This window comes from Conger conger, chromosome 1 (genome assembly GCF_963514075.1).
Source record: "Conger conger chromosome 1, fConCon1.1, whole genome shotgun sequence".
Taxonomy (NCBI): domain Eukaryota; kingdom Metazoa; phylum Chordata; class Actinopteri; order Anguilliformes; family Congridae; genus Conger; species Conger conger.
The window spans coordinates 89854204-89873850 of record NC_083760.1 but is presented as its reverse complement, the minus strand read 5'-3'; the positions used below and the strand labels follow the sequence as shown (position 1 = coordinate 89873850).

General features: G+C 51.8%; 1 protein-coding gene across 1 annotated transcript in view; it reads right to left on the bottom strand.

Moving 5' to 3' along the window:
* Window positions 1-19647, bottom strand: part of LOC133142108 (beta/gamma crystallin domain-containing protein 1-like) — an 83470-nt gene that overhangs the window by 29103 nt on the left and 34720 nt on the right. The window contains 7 exon segments of the mRNA XM_061263135.1: window positions 1619-1758; window positions 2158-2323; window positions 2789-2907; window positions 3698-3736; window positions 6465-11088; window positions 14143-14714; window positions 14838-15212. Coding sequence (XP_061119119.1) covers window positions 1619-1758; window positions 2158-2323; window positions 2789-2907; window positions 3698-3736; window positions 6465-11088; window positions 14143-14714; window positions 14838-15212 — 6035 coding nt within the window.

Sequence of the window (19647 nt, the reverse complement as noted above, 5' to 3'; positions counted from 1 at the left end):
AGCGTATCTACAGCACCATTAAAGCTCAAATGTGCTTTAGCATGGCAACCCATAGTGATCCACCTACACTGGGCGGCCTGTAGCGTAGTGGTTAAGGTAAATGACTGGGACACGCAAGGTCGGTGGTTCTAATCCCGGTGTAGCCACAATAAGGTCCGCACAGCCCTTGAGCAAGGCCCTTAACCCTGCATTGCTCCAGGGGAGGATTGTCTCCTGCTTAGTCTAATCAACTGTACGTCGCTCTGGATAAGAGCGTCTGCCAAATGCCATTAATGTAATGTAATGTAATATTCCCAGCGGAGGTCACTAGCTTCACACACACTGAAGACCCCGCCACACACATTACATTACATTACGTGGCATTTAGCAGACCCTCTTATCCAGAGCGACGCGCAACAAAGTGCAAATCAAACACAGGAACAGGTGCAAACGTGGACCTGAGAGGACAGTACAGTTCCGAGTCCTCGTGTAAACACAGATAATCAGAACCCTTGAAGAGTACAATCAACGTCCTGTATAAATAATTAATAAAACCTCAGGACTGAGAAACGTCAGCCACCTGGTCCTGAAGCGGGTAGATTAAGAGGATCGTATTTGCCTTTTGACCTTCACCGCTGGTACCTCCTGCCACAGACGAGATCTGGGTAGGTGGGTAGCGCTTAAAATGTCACGATGAGTTAATGTTCATGTTGGCGATGACCTCCCTCTGTTAGCAACCACATATGGACCTGCTTTCAGAGTGTTCTGTGTGTGTGTGTGTGTGTGTGTGTGTGTGTGTGTGTGTGTGTGTGTGTGTGTGTGTATGTGTGTGTGTGTGTGTGTGTGTGTATGTGTGTGTGTGAGAGAGAGAGAGCGAGTATGTGTGTGTGTGTGTGTGTGTGTGTGTGTGTGTGTGTGTGTGTGTGTGTGTATGTGTGTGTGTGTGTGTGAGAGAGAGAGAGCGAGTATGTGTTTGCATGGGTACATGCCTGTGAGTTTGGGCTGAGACATGAGTGCATGTTTGCGTGTATGTGTGCATGCATGTGTGTGTGTGTGTGTGAGCGTGAGAGAGAGAGAGAGAGAGAGAATATGCGTGTGTTTAGGAGTGCATGTGTGTTTGTGTGTATGAGAGAGAGAGAGAGAGAGAGAATATGCATGTGTTTAGGAGTGCATGTGTGTTTGTGTGTGTGAGAGAGAGAGAGAGAATATGCGTGTGTTTAGGAGTGCATGTGTGTTTTGTGTGTGTGTGTGAGAGAGAGAGAGAGAGAGAATATGCGTGTGTTTAGGAGTGCATGTGTGTTTGTGTGTGTGAGAGAGAGAGAGAGAGAGAGAGAATATGCGTGTGTTTAGGAGTGCATGTGTGTTTGTGTGTGTGAGAGAGAGAGAGAGAGAGAGAGAATATGCGTGTGTTTAGGAGTGCATGTGTGTTTGTGTGTGTGAGAGAGAGAGAGAGAGAATATGCGTGTGTTTAGGAGTGCATGTTTGCGTGTATGCGTGCATGCATGTGTGTGTGTGTGTGTGTGTGAGAGAGAGAGAGAGAGAGAGAGACTATGCGTGTGTTTAGGAGTGCATGTGTGTTTGTGTGTGTGAGAGAGAGAGAATGTATAAGTAAGCTGTTAAACTGTGGACAGGTACTTACGTCCCAGAATGCACTTTGACTGAGGCAGTGCTGGGAGGGATTCCGAAGGAGCAGATGTCGGCAGTGTCGTCGCAGTACGATGACCTTCGACCCAGACCCTGCGGCTCCGTGAACAAATCGATTTGCGGCACACTGTAGTCCTGGAAACAGCCAATCAGAGCACAGGGGTGAGCCAATCACATCACGGCAGTGAGCCAAGCGCACCAGGACATCGCAGCGTCAGAGAAGAAAACATACTGAGCCTGGAAACCAGTTGTGTGGTTAAATACAGAGAGAGCGAGGGAGAGAGAGCGAGAGAGAGAGAGAGCGAAAAGTAGATAGAGTGGCAGAGAAGTAGACAATGAGAGTGAGGCAGAGAGAAAGAGACAGAGAGAGATTGAGAGAGACAGAGACAGAGAGAGAGGCAGTGTGTGTCTGAGAGAGAGTATGTGAAAGAGACAGACGGACAGATAGAGAGGCAGTGTGTGTGTGTGTGTGAGAGAGAGAGAGAGAGAGAGAGAGAGAGAGAGAGAGAGAGAGAGAGAGAGAGAGAGACTCACCCTGACAGCGAGGCGCACAGATCCGATGACTACGGGGGGTGGGGAGGCTGGCTGACCCTGTTCATCCGGAAATATTTTATCCCCCCAAATGTTCCCCAGCTCCATGGACCCCTCCTCTAGGGCGACTGTGCGACCTTTGAATCCTGGCTCCTCATACAGGATCCAGCTAGGGGGTACCAAGCACGGCAGAGCATGGGTTAGACCAGGGGATCTCAGACTCAACTGTGCTTTCATTGTTTCCTATAAACAATTAATCTTGAGAGAGAGAGAGGTCACAAGGTCAATGGATTAAACCATAGACGTGATCAGTGGGGTCCCACCTGCCGTGGACACCTGGCCACTCACCAGTTTGATTAATTGGTCGATTGGCTGACTGATTTATTGAGCTGTTAATTGACTGATTAGCTTCTTTAACTGGTTGGTTGGCTGACTAACTGATTGCTCAGTTAACTTATGTATTCGGTTGATTGGTTGACTGATTGACTGACTAATCGATTGCTTAATTTGGTTACGTAATCGGTTGATTGGTTGACTGATTGATTGACTGGTTAAATTGACCGATTGGCTTGTTTAATCGGTTGATTGGTGGGGATTAAATCGGTTGATTAGAGGGGCAGCGGGCAGGACTCACCAGCCCCTCACCACCCTGACTGAGAGCACAGGCGGCAGCTTCCACCGGCTCGTGTCCTCCAGGTCCCGGAATATCTCCACAGCGGTCCCCTTGAACTGGGCCTGCTTATAGATGACCAACTGCAGGGAGGAAGGGAGAGAGAGGGAGAGGAGGGAGAGAGAGAGAGAGAGAGAGAGGGGGAAGAAGAGAGGGAGAGAGGGGGGAGAGGAGGGAGGGAGAGAGAGAGAGGGGGAAGAAGAGAGGGAGAGAGGGGGGGAGAGGGGGAGGAAGGGAGGGAGAGGGAGAGGAGGGAGGGAGAGAGAGAGAGAGGGGGGGAAGAAGAGAGGGAGAGAGGGGGGAGAGGAGGGAGGGAGAGAGAGGGAGAGGAGGGAGAGAGAGAGAGAGAGGGGGAAGAAGAGAGGGAGAGAGGGGGGAGAGGAGGGAGGGAGAGAGAGGGAGAGGAGGGAGAGAGAGAGAGAGAGAGGGGGAAGAAGAGAGGGAGAGAGGGGGGAGAGGAGGGAGGGAGAGAGAGAGAGAGGGGGAAGAAGAGAGGGAGAGAGAGAGGGGGGAGATGAGAGGAGAGAGGAGGAGGGAGAGAGAGGGAGGGAGGGAAGAGAGGGAGAGAGAGTGGGAGAGAGGGGGGGGAGAGACGGGGAGGAAGAGAGATAGAGAGAAGAGGAGGAAGAGAGAGGGAGAGGGGAGAGGTCACACACTGACACTCTCGCACACTAACAGTTGAGACACTCACACACTGTTACCTGAACCTCCCACTATTGGGGTGTAGGGGACCCCCAGGGGGGAGTCCCAGGTGCAGGACGTGGAGAAACCACAGCTTGTGATAAATATGAAGTTGTGCCAGTCGTAAAAAATTAGGGTCAGAACTGCAGAGCCTTTTAAAGTCTATTCACCATCCCTGTCCCACTAGCTCACCTTCCCTGGCCGTTTGTGGAACCCCTTCACATCCGGTACCTGCAGAGGGGAATAAAAGCAAAGGACGATGCGTTAAATCCTGCCACACAGGGACTGTAGTTCAGCTACATTCAGTTTTATTTGTTTATTACTTTTGTAACAGACACTGTCACAATGACACTTTACAGAGGAAACAGGAAGGAAAATTGTGCAAAAACTAGAATTGGAATCCGTGAAGAAGTGAGCTCTTAAGGTGAAAAAACTCCTGAGCATGAAGAAAAACACAGCAGTGCCAAGAAAGATAAACTCTCCAATGGAAGGTATACCCAGGAGAAACCCAGTAATACAGAGAGAGAGGTGCTCCACCAATCGGCTGTTGGTAACAGCAAACAGAAGGGGGATTGGTAGATACCTTCCAATGGTGGAAAATCCAGGTTCAGAAAGTAAAAGCCAGTATTTTGTTCTAATCACCTAGAGTAGCTAATTAGCACAGTTCTTCAGCCAGGAGGTATAACCAATTGGTGAATTCTGCCAGAACAATTCATGGGTGGAAGAAATGCATGGCAGGACTTTTACTTTCTGACCCCTGGACTTTCCACCTCCGATACCTTTGGCCTATACCTTCGGGCAATGGCCACAGGTAAATCCAGAATGTGTCCACCAATCACATTCCGTGTTACTAACATGCTCTGTCATTGGTGGAGTAACACAGCCTAGGCCTAGTTAATACTCCTGCCACTGCCTAAGCCATTAAAATATATGTACAGGAAGTGAGGAAATGAGGTTTGAGTCAGGAATCACAGCACAGTAGCACTCCGGTGGAGGAAGTATGGAGCTAAGAGAAGTGCAAAGGTGCGAAACTTGAGTCAACAACTTTTCAGCCATTCTGACAAACATTAGCCAACAGGGTTTTCCCAAACAGAAAAGCTCAATTTAACAGGATCGGTCAAAAACCCACAAAAGAAAAAGAAAAAAAAAAAAGAAGAAAAAAAGACCAAATTCATGGAAATTCCCAGGATTATTGGGGCTCCGCTTTCAAGTGCTGCCAGCGGATTTCGGAAAACCATCTCAGTCTCGGGCCAAAAAAAACAGCAGTGCGGGAATGTTTCGCGCATTGTGCTGAGGCACCAACTCTGACGACCAGTTCAGAACGCTCACGGTTACATTCGCTTAGCGGGTCCAAGTTCTTATCTGTGGATTTACACTGAGAAATGACGCCCGCTTGAGTTATCACAGCAACACCGATACAGACAAGGCTCGTGACAAGGTCACTGCACATTAAATACGCCAGGGTTAGCCTAGAAGGCAAATTTTCACCTGTAGGCCTTGGCCTATGTGTCCTTGGATTGTGGGAGGAAACCGAAGTACCCAGAGGAAACCCACACAATCATGGGGAGGACATGCACCCTCCACGTGGTGAACGGCACTAGAACCAGGAACCCCCTTTCTCGCCAGGCATTAGCACCAACCACTGTGCCCGCCATGCACATATTAGAACACATTTACCGGCGCTATAATTTCTCTCAGACCTTATTACACAAATGCAGTTGGCAAGCGAGCTATAGAGAGAGGGCGTTGTGCTTGAGTCGAACGTGTCCGCACATTTTTCAGGGATTTATCTTTCCCTCCCTCCGTCTGCCCACTCACCATCCTTGCCTTGACTTGCGCCATATCTGTCTGATCGGCTAGAACTGGGCGAGGCCGCACATCGGGGAGTTCAAAGCTTCTGTGTATTTAATGCGTCTTTATGTCTTTTTTTTTCCCCTGGCTGTAAAACCTGAGTGATGTGTGGTGACTCTGGAGTGCCGGGGCTCTGTATCAGGGCTCTCTGGAGGGAGGCCAGGACTAGGCTCTCCTCTTTGGGCAGCAGTCAGCAGAACAGCCCCCCCCCCCCCCCCCGCCCCGGGCTCTAAAATTCCTGCCATTGTTATGGGTGAGTCACGCTCTTTTTTCACCAATGGAGCGGTGACAGTGAGCCGACATGAGTTCAGTTAAAACAGTGCCCTGTCCTGACTAGGCCTGCCCGGCCCTGTTAAACACAGAGAGAGGGAGCGAGGATGAGATGGGGGGTGGGGAGAGAAATGTAGAGGGAGAGACAGAGAGAGAGAGAGAGAGAGAGAGGGGAGGAGAGTGAGGGAGGGAGGGAGGTAGACAGAGAGGGGTAGAGGAAGGGGGAGGGAGATGCAGTGATGATCTGCTTTGCCTTTTCAAACCAAGTTTACTGCCTAGCTAAACAAACAAAAGAAAAAACAACCATGAGTCATCTCAATGCCCTGATACTTTCAGGTGATCAGCCCTGCTAGATATTCGTGGAATATCCGATACACTAAAAACAACCAAACACAATGACAGCTTGTCAAGGTCACTGTCAGGCTAGATTCTCGAGTTCTTCACATGGATGAGCTTAAAAGATCCCTGATTTAGGCCAGGGGTAACCCTGTAATTTCCTACTTCTAACGGTCAAGAGAGGAATTGCAGCAACAAACCCCTTCAAACCACAACACTATTTATCCCACCCCCTTCTCTGCGAAAACGCTTAAATTGAAATGCCATTGGCTGTGGCAATTAAAACCGATTCCCAACCAATGAGCTTGAATTATTGTACAGCTATACAATGTTTCGGTACAGAGTGCCGGCCCGTCAACTGCATATTTTGAAACCCCGAATTTAAGGACTATAAACACAGGCAGAGGGTGAGACAACATGAGCCTTTTTCAATGATAGGAAGGGATTTACAATGGTTTACCCATTGCACCTTTTAGAAATACATGGCAAGATGTCAGCTTACCTTGGGGTACATTGCCGGGGGGATGGGCAGAGGGGGAGCCACCCGAGGGGAGCATGGTGACAGTGGCTGTGAGCTGGCAACCGGGCCACCGTGGTCCAGGCCGGGGGTCGGGGACCCCACCACACCCGGGTCCTGCTGGTCGGGTGCCGAATTCCTCTCTTTCCCCTCCTCCGGGGATAGTAGCTTCTCCAGAAAACCCGGGAACTTCACAGCGGCAAAGGAAGGCACTGGCGGCGTGTCCTCGGCAAGGGCGGGGGCAGAGTCAAACACCATTCCCTGCTCCGCCGTGCCCGGCAGGGTCCCAGCTGCCTGTGACGGGACGGGGCGAGGTGTTGGGGACGGTGAGGCCAGCTTGCCTGGGGGAGGCAGTAGTGGGGGTGCTGGAGGCGGCTCTTGCGCTTTGGCCGGAGAAGCTGCCGACTCTTGGTTCGGCTTCCGGGACGTCCTCGAGAAATCCAAGAGGCTGGAGAACACCGAACTCCTCCCCAAACGGTCCGAAACAATCTCCCTTTCCTCCATTTCCCCCTCTTCTTCCTCTGTGTCTTCCAACTCATCCTCCTCTTCATCCTCTCTCTCGGAGAGACCCAGGCCGGTGGACTGCAGTGCTTTGAACAGCATGCTCTTCTCAGTCCCGGTCCGCTGGCCCTGGACCTTGCTCCTGGCCTCCGCGCTCTTCTGCTTGAGCATCATAGCCGGCGAGAGGTCCTTGGGCCGGGTCTTCTTGCGCCGGCCGAACTCGAACTTGGTGGGGTCGAAGGTCTTCTCACAGTAGTCCTCTTTGATCGGGGCCAGGCCAAAGGATGGCTTTGGGTGCCCTTGCCCCTGCTTCTTCATGGGCAGTTGGAAGGGGACGCCCATGTACTTGACATTCTTGATGAAGTCCTGAAACTCAGGGGAAGGTTCCTCGGTCTCATCCTCGCTGATCGAGGAGACCAGCTTCCTGTCCCCCCGGCCACGGGCACCGGTGCCACCACTGGGCTTCCTCTTGAACCTCTGGTCCACATCCAGCCAACTGGAAGGTCCTTCGTGCGTCTCGTTAGGGCTTGTGGGACTAAGGAGTTTGTTCAGCAGGTGCTGCTCTGGACTGGTCGGAACCTCTAGCACCAGTTTCTTTTCAGGACTTTTAACCGGGTCGGCAAATGATGTCGGACTCCTGTTTATGGCACCAGTCTCAGAATTCCCCTTTAAGGTCGAAGTTGGCTGCTGTGGCATAGTCAGTCCGGCGGTGACTGGAGCTGCCCGTCTGTCCTTCGCTTCACTCCGTTTGCCAGGCGAGCTGTCCTTCTCTTCCTCCAGGCCTGTGGAGACACGGCCCCCTTTGGGGAGGGGAGGCGTCATGGGCAGGGCAGTGAGCCCATTCAGAGCCGGCTCCTCTGTGGGCAGAGCCACCTTGGAGGCAAGATCTGGCTGCTTACCTGCCTGATCCTCAGCCTTCACTGCCCTGAGAGAACTGTCTGGTGCAGCTGTAGGTGGGGCTTTGGGAGCAGTGGGCGGGGCTTGAGTAGCAGTGGGTGGGGCTGATGTAGTTATAGGTGGGGCTTTGGGAGCAGTGGGCAGGGCTTGAGTAGCAGTAGGTGGGGCTGATGTATCTGCAAGCAGGGCTTTGGTAGCAGCTATAGGTGGGGCATTGGGAGCAGTGGGTAGGGTTTTGATAGTAGCAGGTAGGGCTTGGGTAGTAGTGGGTGGGGCCAATTTAGCTGTAGGTGGGGCTTGTATAGCAGTGGGCAGGGCTGGCTCTGACAGTTTAGTTTTGCTTGGCAGTATTTCCTGCTTGACAGGACGAGTCACAGGTACCTGTACTTCCTCTCTGGTCTCAGGTGCGGCCACTGGCTCGATAGCAGCAGTCAGACTCTCCCTTTCCCTGTCCATGCCATTCTCAACAGGCCCCTCTGCATGGATAGGCTCCTTCTCCGGGCTCGAGACCTGCTCCTCAGATGATTCGGAAGCTGTTTTACCCTTCTGGGCCAGACCAGGTTCCACAGGTGTGACGACAGGTGCCTGAGCAGGTGTTGGGGCAGCTGCAGCATGCGCTTCAGGTGCGACTGCAGGTTTATCAGCGGGTTTCGGGGCAGATGTCTCAGCAGGTGTTGGGGCAGGTGTTGCTGAAGGTTTATCAGCAGGTGTTGGGACAGGTGTGACTTTAGGCTTATCAGAAGGCTTTGGGACAGGTGTCTCAGCTGGTATTTTGGCAGGTTTTGGGACAGGTGTCACTGTAGATATATCAGGAGGTGTTGAGGCAGGTGTAACTGCAGGTTTTGGGGTAGGTGTAACTGTAGGTTTATCGGCAGGTGTTGAGGAAGATGTCTCTGTATGTTTTGGGATGGGTGTAACTCTAGATTTATCAGGAGGTGTTGAGGCAGGTGTAACCGCAGGTTTAACCATCAGTGTTGGGGCAGATTTACGAGCAGGTTTTGGGGCAGGTGTATCGGCAGGTGTTGGGGCAGGTGTGACTGTAGGTTTATCAACAGGTGTTGAGGCAGGTTTTGGGGCAGGTTTATCAGCAGGTGTTGGAGCAGGTGCGACCGCAGGTTTATCAGCGGGTTTCGGGGCAGATGTCTCAGCAGGTGTTGGGGCAGGTGTTGCTGTAGGTTTATCAGCAGGTGTTGGGGCAGGTGTTGCTGTAGGTTTATCAGCAGGTGTTGGAGCAGGTGCGACCGCAGGTTTATCCGCAGGTGTTGGGACAGGTGTGACTTTAGGCTTATCAGAAGGCTTTGGGACAGGTGTCTCAGCTGGTAGTTTGGCAGGTTTTGGGACAGGTGTCACTGTAGATATATCAGGAGGTGTTGAGGCAGGTGTAACTGCAGGTTTTGGGGTAGGTGTAACTGTAGGTTTATCGGCAGGTGTTGAGGAAGATGTCTCTGTAGGTTTTGGGATGGGTGTAACTATAGATTTATCAGGAGGTGTTGAGGCAGGTGTAACTGCAGGTTTAACCATCAGTGTTGGGGCAGATTTACGAGCAGGTTTTGCAGGTGTATCGGCAGGTGTGACTGTAGGTTTATCAAGAGGTGTTGAGGCAGGTTTATCGGCAGGTGTTGGGGCAGATTTAACAGCAGGTGTTGGGGCAGGTGTGACTGTAGGTTTATCGGTAGGTGTTGAGGCAGGTTTTGGGGCAGGTTTATCGGCAGGTGTGACTGTAGGTTTATCGGCAGGTGTTGAGGCAGGTGTTGGGGGAGGTGTGACTGTAGGTTTCCCAGCAGATATTGGAGCAGGTTTATCAGCCGGTGTTGGGGCAGATTTAACAGCAGGTGTTGGGACAGTTGTTGTTGTAGGTTTATCAGCCGGTGTTGGGGCAGATTTAACAGCAGGTGTTGGGACAGTTGTTGTTGTAGGTTTATCAGCAGGTGTTAGGACAGTTGTTGTTGTAGGTTTATCGGCAGGTGTTGGGCTAGGTGCGACCGCAGGTTTCTCAGCAGGTGCTGGGGCAGGTGTGACTCTAGGTTTATCACCTGCCATTTTACCGCCAGGAGAGGGCAAAGACCTCTCCCCCTCCGCTGCCGTACTCCGGGTCTCAGTCCGGGCCGCATCCCCTGCCGGAGCAGCGCTGTCGGTCGGTCCATCAGCATCCTTCCCCCCTTGTTTCTTTATCGGCGCTTGCAGCGCGATTTTATTCTGCTTCGGTTTCGGGGGGCTCCTGTTATTGGGCGTGGGCAGTTTGCTCCCGCCCTGCGCCCCGGCGTCGCCCGCGTCCCTCGGCGGGGTTTTCGGCGGGCTCTCCGTCGCGGCCTTGGCGGGTTTGGCGCCGCCCTTCTCGTCTCTCGCCGCCGGCAGCCTGCCGTCGCCCGGCGCCTTCGGCACCTTCGCCGGCGACTCTTTCCCGCCGGGCTTCCGCGGCTTGCCGTCCGCGTCCGTGGCGACGGCCTCAGCTCTGGCGGGCTGCGGCAGAGAGAGGCGCGGCAGCCGGGTTCCCGCCGGCGCTGCTTCCCCCGGATCCTTCGCGGGGACGGTCGGCGAGACCGAGGCCGGCGTCTTAGCCGCGGCGTCGGCTGTCTTCGTCGGGCTCAGCGGGGCCAAGGGCGACGGAATGGCGGTTTTGGTCTTCCCCGCGGAGAGTTTCCTGGGAGAGGGTGGGCCGGCGTCCGCCGCTTTGGGCAGTTTGCTCCTGGGCGCGGCGCTGTTCTCGTTGGCCACCTGCACCTGCTTTTTCCCGTCGACCGCGGGCGCAGAGTCCGGCTCGGGGCCTTTCGCGGCGAGCCCCTTTTCCGTCCTCACGGGTACCTGGGAGGCGAGCCCATCCGTCTGGGCGGACGTCGACGGCGGCTTTTGCTTGGTCTCCCCCGGCGGCTTCAGCTTCACCTCGGCCGTGAACTTCTTGGGGATTTTGGACTTGAGGGCGTCCGCGGCTTTGTCCCCCGCCTCCGGGGACGCGGGCGTTCGGGCCCCGGCCTCCTCCGCGCCGCCATTCACCGCGCGGCTTTCCGCGGGGGCCTTGGGCTTCGGGACGGCAGCTCCGGCTTTGGGGAGGCGCTGTGGAGGCTGCGGGGGGCTGGTGGGCGTGGCTGCGGCCGTTGCTATGGCCGCACGGGCCGGTTTCGGGGGACCCTCGTTCTTCTCCGCCGCGCCGCTCCGTGACGGTGGCTGTGGCTGCTGCTTTATTTCTAAATCCACCTTCTTCATGGCCGCCGGTCTGTTTGAGGAGGAGAAGAAAATACAAAGCAATACAATCATGATTCATTCATTAAAAGTTTCTTCTTTTTTTTTCTTTTTTTTATACAACCCTTTTTATTTATTTAAAATTACTATGAGTGAAGATCATTTCCCTCATTATTAAACCTCTTTTTGTTCAAAATCTAGTAGTCTAGTAGTCTGAATAGTCTACCAGACCTGGGTTGGAACAGTATTTGTGTTTGGATTCAAATACTTTTCTGCATTTGACTAAGCCCGCCTGGTGTATTGGAACAAATCGAATGATCCCAAAAGCGTAAACCCCCGCCAATCTGGTCGGCCTTGCAGGCTCAAATGCACCCGGCAAGATCAATATCGCAGAGAAAATTATGTTAATCCAAAACAAGTACTATTTAAACCCAGGTCTGCATTCTGCCACCGTATTCTGACTAGCTTACATTTATCAGGGCTTCACATCTCTTCCACTAAGAACAAATTAAATTAAGTAAATTAATTCCTTCAGTACAGGAACGAGTCGACTGCATTCCTGAAAAGAAACAGGGCATCGTCAACGACGCGTGCTCTCGATCGGTTTCGGGTTTTTTTGGGCATGTTTTTGAGAAGGCCATCCCTCGAGCCTCGGGGGTCATTTCTGTGAATGATCCATTACTGGTTCCCAGGCTTTGCTCAGAGTCAGGCCGAGGGTACTGAAGAGTTAAAAAAAAAACTTCCTGCAAGGCAGAAAGTGCTCGTCAGAGGGCTGGCCAGCCAGGCCGCGGGAGGGGAGGGGCCGGTGGCGGGGGACGGGGGACGGTAAAAGTCAGACCGGGATGTGAAAGGCGATTGGGATCTGGGTCATGGGGAGGAGGGCTTTTTCTTCTTTATTTTCAGGACAAATATTAACTTCATGGCTCCTGTTTACCCCCGTGCTCAGAGGGGAGGGACACAGCGGAAATGCTGACCTTGATCACTCACTGTACAGATCTAAGCGTGCACATTAGTACACAGGACACACCCACACACACACACACACACACACACACACACACACACACACACATTGCCACATTACCAAACAGCCCACAAACTCAAACAAGCACACACACACACCCACACACACACACACACACGCACACACATTACCACATTACCAAACAGCCCACAAACTCAAACAAGCACACACACACACACACACACACACACACACACACACACATTACCACATTACCAAACAGCCCACAAACTCAAACACACACACACACACACACACACACACACACACACATTACCAAACAGCCCACAAACTCAAACAAGCACACACGCACACACATTACCACATTACCAAACAGCCCACTAACTCAAACAAGCACACACACACACACACACACACACACACACACATTACCACATTACCAAACAGCCCACAAACTCAAACTCAAACACACACACACACTCACATTACCTCACTGCCCACAAGCACAAACAAACACACACACACACACACACACACAGAAACACACAAAGCCCACAAACACACACACATGCACACGCACATTACGCCACAGTCCACAAACAAACACAAACGCGCACACATATATTACCACACAACCCACAAACACACACACACGCATTACCACAGGACACAAACACACACAGACACACACATCCGCATACCTGCACACACACACACACACACACACACACATTACCACAGCCTATTGCTTCCACAAGTACACACACACACTTCACCACACAGCACGTTACTTCTGCAAGCAGAAGATTTTTGTTTTTAAACGCCCAAACACACATGCATGCCCGCTAATGCACACAAGTACACATACACACATACACAAGCACACACACACACATTTGCATGCACGTGCAGACACACACACACACACACACACACAAACACACACTATCATTAGTAAACACTAACGGTAACTTTCTCCTCTGCAAAACATTATTTTTCACTCACTCACGCCACGTTGTGAACAGCCCTTTCAATCCAAGCAATAAAACAAATAAAACAAAGAAGTTAACTATTGTTTACCTGCAGCCACTGAAGATGCCACACACTCCATTTCTCAAGCGGTTAGTGCAGAAATGACATTGTAGGAGTGAATACAAAATAATAATAAACCATAAGCGATCCAGGTCGTCCCAGGGAAGGTACATAGAGAACGGGAGGGATTTTTCCAGAAGGCAGAAAGCTCAGCAGGGGCAGTGGGAAAAGTTCAGAATGGTAAAATTCTGAACCCCGCTCGGATTTTATCACACGTCGTTACCTGCGCGGAAGACCCCCCTGACCCGAGAACCCTACAGAACTCGCGTAGCCAGCAGCCCAGGACAAAAACCAGCCTCTAACCCAAAGTGGAAAAGCCCCTGAAGACACGCATTCCCCACATCCTAAACATGAGCCCCCGTGTGCTGGACTGTGTAGAAAACTAAAACCCTACATTCAGCGGAGGAAAATATGATTATGTGGCAAAGATTCCTTAGGCTGTTCCAAGGAATTTAGCATCACAATGCCAAGATATTCCAGCGTGTGCGTGTGTGTCTGTGTGTGAGAGAGTGCGTGTGTGGGTGTATATGTATGCATGTGTGTGCGTGTGCGTGTGTGTGTGTGTGCATGCATGCAGGCATGTGGGTGTGGGTGTATATGTATGCATGTGTGTGTGTGTGTGCATGTGTGTGCGTGCATGCAGGCATGTGGGTGTGTGTGTGTGTGTGTGTGTGTATGTGTGCGTGTCTATGTGAGAGAGGGAGAAAGAGAAAGAGAGAGAAAGAGAGAGAGCTCATGTTACACAGTTCTGCAGGAGATCAAAGCGCTCGCTGGCAGTAGCAGGGCGGGCGGAGTTAGGGTTAGGGTTAGGGGGCGGGTTAGGGTTGGGGTTAGGGTTAGGGGGCGGGTTAGGGTTAGGGTTAGGGTTAGGGTTAGGGGGCGGGTTAGGGTTAGGGTTAGGGGGCGGGTTAGGGGGCGGGTTAGGGTTAGGGGGCGGGTTAGGGTTAGTGTTAGGGTTAGGGTTAGGGTTAGGGTCAGGGGGCGGGTCTCACTCACAGTTTGACCTCTGACCTCAGCGGGCCCCTCTCGGCGGCGGGCTCGGCGTTCAGGCTGAGGTTTTTGGCGAAGGCGCGCTCGGTCTGGGACACCTTCGTGCTCCTGCGCCGGGGCTCGGCCGCGCCGGCCCGCGACGACGGCGCCGCCATCTCGGTCTCCGCGGCGACGGGCGGCGGCCCCTCCTCCGACCCTCCCAGGTGAGTCTCCACCCACAGCAGGCGGGGCCTCACCGGCGCGCCACGTCCCGCGGGCGGGGTCGGGCAGCCATTGGTGGGCGTGGCCTCCCCGGAGTTGGGCTCCTCCTCCCCCCCGTGCGGGGCCCGCACCCAGACCGGGGCCTCGGTGTGGTCGGAGCAGGACTGGGAGCGCTGCGCCTGGCCCTCCAGGGCCGTGGTCCTGACGAACGCCGCCCCGTCCCGCGTCTCCGCCGGGTCCCAGCTGGCCGGCCGCGCCTTGCTGACCACCTCGAAGTTGTGCTTGACGGTGGTCCGGACGGCGGGCTGCCCGTCGGGTCCGACCCCCTCCCCCCGCTCCTCCTCCTGCCCCGGCCCGGCGCTGACACTCGTCTCCTCCAGGTACGCCTGCAGCTTCCGGCACACCCCCCCCAAAACCACCTCCGGCGACTTCACCTCCCCTCCGCTCTTCCTCCTCTTCTTCTCCTCCTCCTCCTCCTCCTCCTCCTGCTGCTCACCGCCGCCGCTGCCTCCGACCCCCACGGCCACGCCCTCCTGAGACCCCGCCTCCTTCACACTGCTCCGCCCACTGCTGTCGCTGTCGGCGAACGGGATGCCCTCCCCGTCCAGGAGCGAGACCACGCTCCGGGAGCCGGGGCTCTCCCTGAGCCGGCCGATGCGGAGCTCCGGCAGGGACGCGCCGGCGTTCCCGGCGTTCCCGGCGTTCCTGCGCGCTTCCCGCGGGCTGCCGGTGGGGGTGCGGGAGCCCTCCGCGTCAGGTAACTCGGGGCCGCGTGCGCGGGTGGGGGACCCCCCGTCCTCCTTGCTGTCGGAGTGACTCCTGCTGCTCTTCCGCCTCTTGGCGAAGAAGCTTCCGATGCGAACCAACACACTCTGCTTCTCGTCCGAATTCTGCGGCAACAACAAATAAGACATTAATTAATGCGTATCAGGACCATCCGACGGCGCTGATACCGTCTCTAGGGAACACAATAAAATAATCAAACGGTTCCTTGGCAACAAAATAAAGATAATTATCTTTTGGCAGTTGCACCTTGGACATGCACAGGGATTTTAATGTGGTTTAGAGAAACCACAGATTATTCAGCATGATTCAGAGGCACTCGTTTCAGGCAGTAAGGGTTTTAAAAACATATCAAAGTTAAACTGAAAAAATGCACCGTATCTGAGAAACTTAGAGTCTTTGTCAACTTTGCATAATGCAAATACACATTCAAAACGACCCAGAATGAACCAATGAACCACACTAGATTTCAAAACTCCTGAAAATTAAATAGCTGCAGAATAAAAGAAGCACTACTCCCATGAATGTTTTCCATACACAGAACAGAATAATGTCCATTTATGTTTGAAATAGATTATTCATTATTATTATTCATTATTTCTCCTGTAACATGAAGATGTTAACAAAAAAACAAAAAATCTTCTTTGTTCATTATCCTCCAGTGAATGTTACATTTACAATGTCTTAAAGGCTCGTCCTCATTTCGTACAAGCACTAAAATCAGAACAATCAATCAACGGGACAACTTGCTAAAATACCCCCAAACTACAAACAGCCTGTCCCTCCGTTACCATTGCGAAGATTAATAGATTTAAACCGAAAATAACTCACAACAAACGACTCTCCTGTTGGTGAAATTAGAAACTAGACGCTCTGAATTCCTGAGCTGTGTAGTTGCTTTAAAAACGTCTTGTTCCCAGTAAAGTTGTTTGAAAGGTCCCGCTGAGGTGAGCAGATTACTTTTCGGTTTCCTTATATACGCGTAAAAAATAGGCTCGCCATGTTCTGGGCGAAGGCTGAAAGCAGACGGGTACATTAGAATAAACGGCCCGGGGCGGGCGCAGGTCGGTCTATAAACCGGAGAGCCAGCCTCTCGGGAAAACGATCGGGTTGGCGCACCTGGGGTCGTGACGTAGTGGCCGTCTTGCGTTACATGGAGCCCGGCAAAAGGGTTTTCAAGGGCGAATCACATTCAGATATCCCGGTGTGCCAGAGACCAAAAAAAGTGTCGCCTGAGCTAGGGAATGATTAAATCAACGTGAAGCATTGTATGTCACAAAGCTTAAATAATAAGCCAACTAATTAGCATTTGCATTTTTGAAAACTGTATGAAGTAATTCCTTCCTAGTACGAAGGTAGGCAATCGCACCCCCCAACAAAAAAAGGGGGGAAAATGAAGAAAAAAAGAAGAAGCAATTAGGAAAATTAGCAGGTTCCTGTGTACGTGCAGTTTCACAATAATTGGACTCGAACGGGATTTATAAAAACAATATATTTTTTTTATAAAAACGTATTTTCTTATACGAAATACGACAACCCGCGGCAATAATCACTCTCTCACCATGTTCTCTCTGGGAAAGGTTAAACCATGTTCGAACAAGGAGACTAGTTCGCGCGGAACCGAATCCCAGCAGCGACACACAATAACAGTTGAAATGCTGACCTGTTCGAGAGTCTCACACGCTGTCGCGTACACAACAACAATAACGGTTTGGCGGACTATTAAGATACAACTGTATGAGCCAAAATGGTCCCGAACATTCTTGCCTGAAAATATTAAAATATCTACCGTAATGTCAGCCATGATGCACAGGCGGGAGCACAGGTGTATCAGTCGGAGTTAAGTGTCTGTCTGGAGCTCTGACTTCCATGAACACCGCAGGTACGGCACCCAGGATGTTGGGCAACACCGTTCATGTGGTTCACACGTACCTGAATTATTTATTTATAACAAGCATTGCGTAGAAACGACCACACCTTCCCTTTCTTTAACACTGTGAGGCCGAAAGTGACTCCGGTTCAGACAGAAGACCCAACTGCGGCATATCATGCGTATTTTGTAAAATGTGCGTAAGCTTATGCTAAAAAACAAAACAAAAATAAGGAATGTAAATGATATTGCCCGGAAGATGTAACAGGAAAACGGCATAACATGTGGAATGCAAAATGTAGTCAAAAGTTATGAAAACCATTAAATTACATCATAGCTGTCACATTTGCGGCATATATAATATACAATGTATACAAACATTTTAATTAAAGTACAGTACTAGCCAAGGTACCTGAATCTCTCCATTTACGTCCATCAGCTATCATCCATTAGCTCCATAGGCCATTAGCTCTGGGTGAGAGGCAGGAATACACCATACCCACATCAGAGGGCACACACCCCACTCACTCACACACCTGCATGTCTATGGAGTGTGGGAGGAAACCGGAGTACCCGGAGGAAACCCACACAGACACGGGGAGAACATGGTAACTCCACACAGACATGGGGAGAACATATAGACTCCACACAGACACAGGGAGAACATGCACACTCCACACAGACACAGGGAGAACATGCTAACTGCACACAGACACGGGGAGAACATGCTAACTGCACACAGACACGGGGAGAACATGCTAACTCCACACAGACACGGGGAGAACATACAAACTGTACACAGACACGGGGAGAATATGCTAACTCCACACAGACACGGGGAGAACATGCTAACTTCACACAGACACGGGGAGAACATGCTAACTCCACACAGACACAGGGAGAACATGCTATCTGCACACAGACACAGGGAGAACATGCTAACTCCACACAGACACGGGGAGAACATGCTAACTGCACACAGACATGGGGAGAACATGCTAACTCCACAGAGACATGGGGAGAACATGCTAACTGCACACAGACACAGGGAGAACATGCTAACTCCACACAGACACGGGGAGAACATGCTAACTCCACACAGACACAGGGAGAACATGCTATCTGCACACAGACACAGGGAGAACATGCTAACTCCACACAGACACGGGGAGAACATGCTAACTGCACACAGACATGGGGAGAACATGCTAACTCCACAGAGACATGGGGAGAACATGCTAACTGCACACAGACACAGGGAGAACAACCACTGCACCACGGTGCAGACCCTATCTTCTCAGCTACCCTACCACCCAACCCATTATATCAACAACAAAAAACCCTGTCCACTTAAGGTATGTTATTTGATTTCCTATGCCATTCCCAGGGAATTCATTAACTCTATTGAGTGCACCCAGGAAATGTACCCTTTCATCATCTTTAAAGCCTCTTCAAAGCTTCTTTAAAGTGAGCTTTTTGTCCTCCAAACCTGGCAGAGAGCCAAAGCAGACATGCTCTTTCTCACAGGCCTGTGTTTGCCCGCATTCATCAATGGGCTCGCGTCCGGAGGACGAGCGAACGCATCTTAACCCTTCGAGGTGCAGGACCGCAGATACTGACCGCCATCAGAACGTCCTCAACTCAACATTCTAATGCCAGCCTCACAGTCCCCGCTGGTTGCACAACATAGAATAGAAGCACTGGAGCTCTAGAACATAGAATGGGAAAAAAACGAAATTCCAAAAAAAAAAAAACATTCCAAATAACCTACTCTTCAAAGGGCCAAGCAAAAGTAGGACATGAGGAGTTGTGAAAGCTATTTAGCTGATCATTTTATCCAACGCTACTTACAGTTGATTAGACCAAGCAGGGGACAACCCCCCCCCCCAGGAGCAATGCAGGGTTAAGCACCTTGCTCGGGGCTAAGGGCCCAACAGCTGCACAGATATTATTGTGTATATACTGGGGACGGTACTCCATACACCTGTGCAGGGAGCTCGATACACCTGGGGCCAGGTGTCTACAGCTGGGTCACTGAAATGGATACAGCGTGTTTTAACACAAACAGGTCTCTATTATGCTGTGTGACAAAGGCAGTGGCTAAAGCAAGGCGACGCCCTGATTCTGAACATATGCTGACGCGTAAAGACAAGGAAGCCATTTGCATACAAAAGGTCAGTGAGCGGATTCAAGCAGGATGTTCCCGTCCTGTGCGAACCAACCCTCCTCGTGTCTAAATGAGTTCTGTGAATCAGGGACAAGAACTCTTGCAGTGCAGTGCTAAAAGCAACAAACACTGTTTTTAGAACTGCGATCGCGAGGCTGTTCCTTTGCGGAAAATACACTTTCATATGCAACACTTAAATCTGCACATGTACATAAATATGCGAGCACAAAAAAATAACCAAAAGGACGACTGAGATATCTTGACCCGTTCCTAAAAGACTGATAATTACTGCCTATTCATGTGTTTCAGTGTTCCACAGTTACCGTGGCAGTGTTCCACAGTCACCACGGCAGCAGCTGATGTGCTCCAGTGTTCCGTGGTTACTGACGGCAATATGGGGCACAATGGGGCTTTTCAACAGCAGCCAGATTCAGCTTCAGCTCCCCCCTAACCACTCCCACCCCAGTGGGACCAATCTCGGGGCCCCATGAATGCTGCCCAGTTT